The 10,884-nt window shown below is 36.3% G+C and overlaps 1 protein-coding gene across 1 annotated transcript in view; it reads right to left on the reverse strand.

Moving 5' to 3' along the window:
• RPGRIP1L (RPGRIP1 like) overlaps positions 1–7,857 on the reverse strand; it is a 106,349-nt gene extending 98,492 nt beyond the window's left edge. Inside the window, exons 1-3 of the mRNA XM_007947092.2 lie at positions 7,773–7,857; positions 5,796–5,940; positions 2,034–2,329 (exon numbers count right to left, since the gene is read on the reverse strand). Of these exons, the coding sequence (XP_007945283.1) occupies positions 2,034–2,329; positions 5,796–5,940; positions 7,773–7,857 (526 nt within the window). The remainder of the gene's footprint in view (positions 1–2,033; positions 2,330–5,795; positions 5,941–7,772) is intronic.
• Between the last annotated feature and the right edge of the window lie 3,027 nt (positions 7,858–10,884).

Below are 10,884 nucleotides of genomic sequence, written 5' to 3' on the forward strand. Positions count from 1 at the left end.
AAAATAAAATAAGTTAAAACTTACAGTGTCATGGTGATATAATTTGCCAGTGGTTATACTTTACAGCATAGATATACACTGCAGGAAAATCTTTGTTCTTTACTGGTTCTTCACAGTAAGAATTGTTTCTACATTACGTTGGTCATACCTTAAGTTTGTGCTTCCCATCCTCTTCCCCAAGGCACAAGTAGAAAATGGTAACATCTGCACAGTAGCCTGGGGGAAAGGCTTGTGGCCAGAGAAGGCCTGGGTTTCTTACTTAGTACCCCAGGTGGTGGTATATTCCTGACAACTATGACCTAAGTCTGAGCCTCAAAGGCAGTCCTGAAGAGTCTGTTAGTATTACCAAGATATCAGCTTTGGTAATCATGCCTCAGCTTTACTCAGAAAGATAGTGGTTCAGGTATTCATCATTACTTGATGCTTTCTGTAACTTCTATATCCTGGACTCTGTATCTAACCATGAGCAAGGTCTGAATCAAAGGGGAGAGTTAACGTATGCAGTCCCATTTTAAAAAAGACTCTGCTGCTCTTTTTTTTTCCCCTATAGCTTTTTTTTTTTTTTTTTTAAATCAAACTCTTCTATTTAAATACCAGTCCATAGCACCGGATTATTTGTCATTTTTATCTAAAATTTGAGCACTGTTTCTATTTAGTAGAAAAGTCCTTGTAGCCTGTCCACATTCACAGATGACAAAACTAAGGCTCAGAGTGGATAGGTGACTTTTTAAAGGTAAATTACTGTGGAGCTATCATCTGACTTCTTATGTAATCCGGTGTTATCACTCCATGTTACAGACAGGCAAGATGAGACTCTGCAAGGTCAAGTGCTCTCCCAGGTAAAAATGTTCATAGTGGCTGACTGTATTTTCTAACTTAGGATGATCATACCGACTGTATTCACAGTCTACTGCCAATCTCATACAGCTAAGAGGAGCCGAGCCTTTCATCCTGCAGCTGCCCGCTGCCTATGTACAGGCCTTATATAGACTTCAAAGGAACTCTATCTAGGAGCCAAGAGTGTGAACATTTTGACTTGAAGTGAAAACGAGAATAAATTTTTATCCCTTCTGTTCATATGGTGTTTTTTTTTAATTCCTTGGTGAACTGAAACTAAAGTTTTACATGATGGTTATATCCCTAAAAATGTTTGGTCTTCATTCCACATGAAGCATATTCTAAAGGAAGAACAATTTGAGGTAAAATTTTATTTCCTTCCCTAATAGTTGAAATAAAAAAAGTAAACTTAAAATATTTATTGCTTCTTAGTTTCAATATAAAGAAAATTGGTCTGTGGGTTAAGAGAATGAGGAGTTTTAGACTATTTGGGTTATATATTAAGTCTTGTCTATGAAACTGAATTGTTTTGTAGCCTGGATCATTCATGTTTAAAATAGGGAGAGAGAGTGAGCTATGATCATTTTTGCAGATGGAAGAGATCACTTGCTTCAATCCTTTTACTTTATATACAAAGAAAAATGAAGTTCAAAATGATCAGGTAACTTGCCTGAGGTCACCAGCTAGTCAGTGGAGCAAGAATTCAACTTTCTAACCCCCTAGTTATGTACACATTCTACTGTCATGCTACCTTCAAGCAATGAGGAAGATTTAAATAATTCTGAAGTTTTAGAAAAGACCTTTGGATAAAGAACTAAGAATGTTTGTAAGTGTGATCACATATAAGCAAACTAGTTGGTTTGCTCATTTGCCTGAGTCAATGTGATTTCCAACTTCAATATTCAATTTAATATAAAAAAAATCAAACCAAACTAAATGAAAACATTAGTTTCATACGTCCCTCCTGTCAGTTACAGTGAATGTTCTATTAAAGACTATTTGACAGTGATCTACTGATTCTTAAATAAAATGATCTTCATGGTAATATTAATGATTTTATGAAAAAGTCAGATATAAAACTGTTCTTGCATCTCTTTCTAAAGACATTTAAAAATATGAATAGTACAGCAATACCACAGTGTGTGTTTATGTGTCATACAATCCAGTAAAAGACTTAGGTTTAGGCTTTTCTTTACCTTTCCTGGGCCATTCCTGTATGGTTGCAGTTTCATTCGCTTTTCTACGCCCAGTGTTAATACGAGATTGGACATAATTGTATGGCGTTTGCCTGCCCTGGATTTGAAGCTGCTGTTTGGCTGAAATTACTCTGTTTTTGAGAACTTCATTTTGTCTTTCAAGCTCATGAACCTTCTCTTGTAGCCGCTCAATCATTTCTTCCATTTCTATATCCCGTCCCAGCCGCTTGGGGCCGCCACCAACCCGCTCATATCTTTTCTTGTCATTAACTAGCCGTATTAACTTGGTGGCCATTCTGGGGAAATAATAAAAAGATGAAAAGGAATGTGAGAAGTCAGCATAAAATGCATTCTGTTGAAAGGAACATAATCACTGTGAAGACTTCAGTGCAGAACCTGAATAATAAATTTCAGGTTTTGATGTAACTATTACTGCCTGTGAAGAATCCTTTGATGATAATTGAAACCACTGGGCAACAATCTGCTTTATAGCACTGACAAATAACAGTTTCCTAAGGCTTATCATTTAAGGTTAGTAAAGAGAGGACACATATTTACTCCATATGTTCCTCAAATGCAATTTTTAACGCATGACCTTATACAGGAATGCTGGATGCACTTAAACATAGCTACAGATTGTGGACGGTGGGCTATATCTGCAATCCACAGTAAATGAAAACTTTCACAAAGTGTGTTAAGACTATGTACCATTAAGTGATATATGGTTTTCAGTTTCTCTAGGATTAAGACATATTACAAATGTAAAAATGCTAGAATGCATAGATGTGCACATATAAAAGCCTAATAAAAAATTCAAAAGAAATCAAAATGCATCACAAAATGTTACTTAGTGCTCAAGAAACATGCTTGTTTAATGGCAGAAAATAATTAGATGCAAAAAGTAGTACTTCATTCTTTAAATTTAGGTATAAATTGTGCTTTTGATATCTCATGCGTTTATACTTTTGATTCTTTTAAGTTTTGATAAAAACTGGTTAGACAGAACAAAAGACAGAAAGGGCACATGGGGTGATGTAATATACACGTACGGAAAACATGCCTGACAGGGAATGGAAAAATCCTGGCAGGACAAGAAAGAAAAGGTGGCTTTGATGAGAGACACAAGTTCAAGACTTTACAAAATTGGTCGCACATCTTCAATAGAGCTGATTCTAGTTTATAGTGAATCTATTTTTATAAAGACTCAGACAGGAGATTGAAAATAAAAACACTTCATTTTTCTTTAAATGGGGTTTGCTTTATTTTAGCACGGTTATGGACAGAAGCTTTTACTTAAGAGAACAAAAGTGAAATAAAAAAATCCTTAATAGCTTTGGGATGTCATAGAACAACCTTTTTTTGCCCTAAGCAGAGTCCTCTGTAAATGCAGTAGTAATACATGTCTATCTACACTTTTGGCTACGAGGCCTACAGCATGTGGCATCAGGGAGAGCGATGCGTAACATAATCAGTTAAGATTGTTTTCTTTCTCCCTTGAGGCACATCCATTATGCATGCTTTATAAGGGATATAGGATAATAAAAACCAAGATCCAAGAGGACCACAAACACCCTAGTAAAATAATCAATGGATTAGTTCCTTTTCCACCTAATCCAGGGAATGATATATCATTGGGAAGTTTGGCCAGGTAGCACAGCCCAATACTCTACCAAGTCTTTTAATGAGTTTAGGGTTCTGTGACTCACCTAATGACCTGTGCATTGAGATATAGAAATTGTCCAACTGAGATGCCAACCCAACTACTTAACTCTTCTGTTACACAGAGACTTTCATACATAGATACAGATTACATTCAAAAGATAGACATACATTTTATTTAAAGAAATGGTCAACATTTAAAGAAAAAGAAATGACCCTAATTTTTAAGGGAAGAAAAGCACATTAATACCTTTAAAGAGGTTCAAGCAAACTCTGTCAAGAAGCAAAGATTCTGTTTGTCCACTACTAGCAATGCTTTCATTTGATTTTCTTATGATATTCATGAATTCTAAGTGATCTTGTAAAGTTTGAACAGTTCAAAAAGGCAATGTATCTAATCCACATTTTGACTATAGAAAGTGATACTAATTAGATCTTGAGAACAAATTAAAAGACAATTCTGCCCATTTACCTAGGATGGCATCAGTAGTATGAGATGGAGAAGGGATTTAAAGCTTTGGGCCATAGTGATAACTGGATCACTACTCTTATGGCTCAGTAAAATAAGATCCAAGGAGGTTAAATGGACTGAACATATCACAGGTTAGTGGCTGAGAGATAAAGAACATATGTATACAATTTGACTCTAGCCCAGTCCTCTTTCCATTTAAACTATCCACCCACCTACTGCCATAGAGTAAACTCTGACTCATAATAACCTTATAGGAAGAACAGAACAGCCCCACAGGATTTCCAAGGCTATAAATGTTTATAGAAGCCGGCTGCCTCATCTGTCTCACATGGAGCAGCTGGTGGGTTTGAACTGCTGACCTTCTGGTTAGCAGCCTAATGCTTTAACCACAGTACCACTAGACGTCCCCCATTAAACTACATGGCTCATTATTAAGTTGTTTTATATTTTTTGGCTAGGACAAATTACTAACGAGGTCAAGATTGTGAATTCAATTATTTTACTGACCAATTAGGCACACCAAGAAAAAAAATTGGTTAGTGGTCACAAACTACATGCCTCATTCTAACTGCCTGACATTTTTGTGCTACTGGCCAGAAAATGAAGCAGGGAAGTGAGTCAGAGGCCTTGAAAAAGCTATCATCATGACTCAAGAATAAGCACAAAGTAAAATTCCTGCACTTGGCAGGTGAGTGGTTTGTTTTTTTAAAAAATAAATAAATCCACAGAGTAGAAACTGAAATAGAATGACTCTTTTGGGATGAATTCTAGGCAGAAAAAAGCCCTATCTTCTTGCTGGCTTCAGTGGCTGTCCCACCTTTTCAGTGAACCCAGAGTATAAGTCCGAGTAAAGACCTGTTCATGCTTATACATGTGATAGCATTTTTTTATTTCTAAAGCCATACATTGAGAAGATGGTCATAGTGTTTCTGAATATGAAGAAATGAAATATGTACCCTTAGAAATTATTCCCATAAACTGTGGTCAATGTCATGAGACAAAGTATATGTGAACTGCTATATGGAAAGTGAATTTGCTCTGTAAATCTTCACCCAAATCACAATTAAAAAAAAAAAAAAATTATTCCCATAACATTTTCTGCAAAGAAATCAAATGAGACAATGTTTCTTCAGAAACGGTAGAGTCTTTTGAAATACATATAGAAGAATCTAGATTAAGCCAAGCAAAGCTAAATATGTGCCAGAGGTTAAAGTGATTTTTCATTAATAAACTTCTAATCTTAAGAAAACATTCATTCTAACAAGTTAGAATAATTATTTTGAAAACTTCCATTTAAAAATCAAGACCTTTAAAAAACAGATGCTTTGCCCATTTGGTTATTAAACCATAAGTATTAAACCAAAAGTTATTTATAGGTATGATATACTCATAGCATTCTGAGCTATTAGCTCTTTGCTTTCAAATAGCAACTTCAGCTATAACAAACTCTCATAATCCTTTTGGTTTATTATTTTAGTTTGCAAGATTTTCCATTTTTAAAAACTGCATTGAATTACAACCTGCCTTGTTCCAAAAAAGATTCAAGGTAAGGCTTTCAACTAAGTTTATAAAAAAGCATATCCTCTGAACTTTACTGTGTAAGAAAAAATCGAAAAGCTTTTTATGATAACCTTTTAATTTTATCCTCTTGCTTTCGGGCATGCTGTTTGAGTACAATGTTCTCATCATGCAAACGCAAAAATCTGTCTTCCAGCTCCTCACGACTGACACGTGACACTGCCTGGCGAGACGTCATTGTCCGAGTTGTTGAAGTTTCTGCAAGAATTCAAAGGTAATTAATTGTGAGATTACTTAAAATAGTCTCTAAAGATGCTAACTGCCTATATTAATGTAATCTTGATGCACTCACCCTAGATGTTTTACTTTGTGAGCTATAATAAAGACTGTCTTAGAAAATGGTACAGCATTGCTTTACCACTGATGTGAGGTCAGAATAAAAATCTTTCCTATTAATACTTTAAATACAGTATTAAAGATTTGAGCAACAGTAGTACCCATTAAAAATGCAGTCAAATAACCACTCTTTAAGGATATAAGATGAATGAAGCTCTGATTCAATACAGACTTTTAAATTTATTTGCTGAATGGGGGGAGAACTACTTAGAAGTCAGAGTATCTGAAAGGATTATTATTATTTTACAAATGCAAGACTGTAATAACAATTTGATGAACACAGTAAGATTAAGATATTTTCCTGAGCTACTGGTGTTAGGTAATCAAAAACAAACTATGAAATTTGCAAGACCAAACAAAACAAAACAAAAAACTCTTAAACATTTAAGCATTGTCATTTAAGAGTTTCACAAATGTTTTCTCTATCAGCTACCTTGTATATTTCATAAAAACTCATATACACACCCCTGATCTGTGTATATGAGATCCCTTTACTTATGCTTAAATTTGGCATTTCCCACAACATTGTGAAGTAGGTCAATTGCCAAGAATCCTCCAAAAGAAACAAAGAACAATGGAAAATGATTAAAGCCCTACTGAGGGTTACTGAAGAGAACCAAAACCCAGTAAATAGCTCTGATACTTAAAATTTACTTGTATTTGAATCCCTAATTTAAAAAAAACCCGAATTCACTGCCCTCGAGTCGGTTCCAACTTACAGTGACCGAGGAGGTATCTCTATGGAAGTAAACTGCCCAGTCTTCCCTCTGAGGAGTGACTGGTGGGTTCGAACCATCGGCCTTTTAGTTAGCAGTCAAATGCCTTAGGCACTACGCCACCAGAGCTCCACTGAATCCCTGATACTCCCGCAAAGATCTAAAGCAAAGCTTACACATACTTTTGACTTTTAACCATGAAAGCTGTAGTCAAATTAGCCTTTTCCAACCATCTTTCTGAGGTAGTTCAAGGTGACCATTCATAATTGTCTAATTAAAAGGTGTATGAAGACTCCTTAGTGGGATGTACTTTAAATCATTATCTTTCTCAATGATAAATGTAGTGGCATGACAGCATGGCTGACACAATTGTCCACACAAATAAAAATAAAAGCTCTACACTCCAAATTATTCTTTCAAGTAGTCCCTTTCTTTTTCAATCTGAAACATGCTTCCTAGTTCTATGGCAACCACTGAGTGATAAAAGGATAAAGAAAACTTTTAATGTATATTAATATTTTGGGGAAAAAAGTCACTATCACTTGGATAAACAAGCCATTTTGAGATACTCTACTTGAAAGGCAAAATTTTTTAAATATGGCATTTCCTCCTCTATAAAATTTAAACATAAAGAAAGATTTTAATAGTGAATGTGATTTAAACCAGGCAATTCAGTTTTGAGGCTTGATACTCTCTGCATAGTTCTACTGATGTGTGGAATTTTAAAAAGATGAGTTATAACAACTCTTTATCAGAACAGAGGAGGATTTTACATTTTCTATGAGCTGTTGATAATTGATGCATGTAATAAAATGCCATATGTTGTTCTAAACTCTCCCTCTTCTTATTTAGTCCAATCAAGAATTATATAGTTACTTAAGTGGCTTGGTTTGTATGAATATCAGAAAAACTTTAAATTAAAAGTAAAGAAGTCACTGATCAAAGTTCATAACTGTAATAAATAACAGCTGGCCAAACCTTGTAACCCTCCCATTCCAAAGAGGTTTAGACCTATATCTTTCACAGGCAGGTCTCCTGCAGTCTCATCAGTTGGACCAGACATGGCCTATCTGTGGAGAAGAAAATGCAAATAAAATCTTTCCAAGTTGTAACATTAACTATGCAATGGAATGAACCAAATAAAATGAATAAGGAACTAGAACGTTAATGGACATCTTATTGCCCACATATGCTGCTTGCAGATGAAAGCTTCTATTCTAAAATTAGGGCTACATTCAATCATGGAGACAATGTTCCTTTCAACACTGTTATTTTCTGTAGTTGCCTTAGGAAATGAAATAAGATTGTCATTCTTCCTTTTTTCTTTTTAATATTCCTCTCTAGGAAACAAAAACAAAGACCCTCAAATTTAAGAAACATCTCCTCTCCAGCCTGTCTTCGTGCCCCGCCCCCAAAACAAGCATCTCAAAAAAAAAAAACAAACCCAAAAAAACCCCAAAAAAACCCCAAAAAAACTCAGGTCAGGAACTTGAGTTCAAATGGTTGAACTTATCAGCATTTACTAGCTGGTCAGGTCACCTAACTTGAGTTTCAGTTTCTTAATTCTAAAATGAGGAAAATAACCTTTATCTCACAGTATTATTCTAAGGGTAAGTGAGATGGTAAACTAAAAACACCTAGCACATGCCTCCAAAACAAACCAACCAATCAAACTCACTGCCATTGAGTCAAATCTGACTCATAGCGACCCCCTTTGGGTTTCTGAGGTGGTAAATCTTTACAGAAGTAGATTGCTCAGTCTTCCTTCTGTAGAGTGGCTGGTGGGTTTGAACCGCCAACCCTGTGGTTAGCAGTCAAATGCCTTAGGCACTATGCCACCAGAGCTCTAGCACATGCCTAGGATATCAATATCACCTGAATCTTCGGATCTAATAAAAGTGACAGGAATAGACGTAAGAAAACCTATGTTCATTGCAGCACTATTCACAAGAGCAAAAAGATGGACGCAGCCTAAGTACTCATCAATGAACCGTGGATAATGATCAAACTGTGGTACATACACACAATGGAAAACTACTCATCAGTAGAGAAAAATGAGTTCCTGAAACATCTTACAATGTGGATGGGCCAGGAGGACATTATGTTGAGCAAAATAAGTCAATCACAAAAAGAAAATATTACATGTTCCCACCTTTATGAAATGACATGAATGAGTAAATATACAGAAACTAGCTCATCAGTGGTGTAATGGAGTGGGGATGGAGTGGAGAGGGAGAAGCACTTCCTACGTAGTAGGTACTATTTGTTCATAGTAATGGGAAAGGTGGCACCAAATGTAGGTGAAGTTTCCATGGAATGACTGATATAATTGATGTCATTAAGCTATACACAGGGAAAATGGATGAATGGGCAAATGCTAGGTTGTATATACTTTTGCAATTTTACTAACCAAAAAAAAAAAAAAAGGGGAGAGGCAGCTACAGATACTACAGATATAACCAATCACCTCATGAGATTAGTTCTCTTGGGGGGCTTAGGGCCATCATCTCATGGGTCAAGCCAGTCAACTGGCATAATATAATTCCTAAAGATTATGTTCTACCTCTCAGTATGGTGAGTAGTGCCTGGGGTCTTAAAAGCTTACAAACGACTGTCTAAAATACAACTACTGGTCTTTATTCATCTGGAACAAGAGAGGAAGAAGGAAACTTAAGAATTAGAGCAGGAACTGGACTGTAAGGAATAGTTGTCTCCATGACCCACTGCTTCTTCCACCTTGAGGCCAGAAGAACTAAAAGGTGCCTGGCTACTCCTACGGAATGATGCACTGATCAACAGATCAGAACAACAGATGCATCTTGATAAAAAGGGAGAAAAACAGAAAACAGAACTTCAAATTCTTAAAGAATCCTTACTTATTGTTACTATTAAGGCGGGGGCTAACCAGAAGGCTGGCGGTTCAAACCCACCAGCCACTCCTCGGAAGGAAGGTTGGGCAATCTACTTCCGTAGCGATACTGCCTTGGAAATCCAAGGAGGGGTGACTATGAGTCGGGTCCAACTTAACGGCAAACAACAACAACAACAACGTATGTCATCTGATGTCCTGACTGCTGCTTCCATTGGCGTCGATTTAGAACCAAGCAATGTGAAGTCTTTGACAATTTCAATCTTTTCTCCATTTACTGTAATGCTGCTTACAGATCCAGTGGTGAGGATTTTTTTTTTTCTTTTTTTATTGAGATGTAATCCATACTGCAGACTGTATTCTTCAACCTTCATCAGTAAGTACTTCAAGTCATCCTCACTTTCAGGAAGCAAAGTTGTGTCTTTAGCGTATTGTAGGTTGTTAATGATTCTTCCTCCAATCCTGATGCCTATATGTTGCTCCTCATATAGTCCAGCTTCTCAGATTATTTGCTCAGCATACAGATTTAATTAAGTATGGTGAAAGGATACAACCCTGACACACTCCCTTCTTGATTTTAAGCCATGCAGTGTTCCCTTTTTCTGTTCAAAGGATAGCCTCCTGGTCTATGGACAAGTTCCTCATGAGTACAATTAAGTGTTCTGGAATTCCCATTCTTCTCAATGTTATCCACAATATGTTATGATCCACATAATCAAATGCTTTTGCTTAGTCAATAAAACACAAGTAAACATCTTTCTGGTATTCTTTGCTTTGATCCAAGATCCATCTGATATCAGCAATGATATCCCTTGTTCCACATTCTCTTCTGAATCCAGCTTGCATTTCTGGAAGTTCTCTGTCAATATACTGCTGCAATTGTTTTTGAATTATCTTCAGTAAGATTTTACTTGCATGCGATATTAATGATATTGTTTGATAATTTCCATATTCTGTGGGATCACCTTTCTTTGGAATGGGTACAAATATGGATCTCTTCCAGTCCCTGTTGCCCAGGTAGCTATCTTCCAAATCTCTTGGCATAACTGAGTGTGCGCCTCCAGCGGGGAATCCATCTGTTGAAACATCTCAGTGGATGTCCGTCAATTCCTGGAGCCTTATTCTTTGCCAATTCCTTCAGTGCAGCTTCAACTTCTTCCTTCAATACCTCTGGTTCTTGAACATATGCCACCTCCTGAAATGGATGAAGATTGGCCAGTT

This window comes from Orycteropus afer, unplaced genomic scaffold (genome assembly GCF_000298275.1).
Source record: "Orycteropus afer afer isolate SDZICR_OR568_19922 unplaced genomic scaffold, OryAfe1.0 scaffold00009, whole genome shotgun sequence".
Taxonomy (NCBI): domain Eukaryota; kingdom Metazoa; phylum Chordata; class Mammalia; order Tubulidentata; family Orycteropodidae; genus Orycteropus; species Orycteropus afer.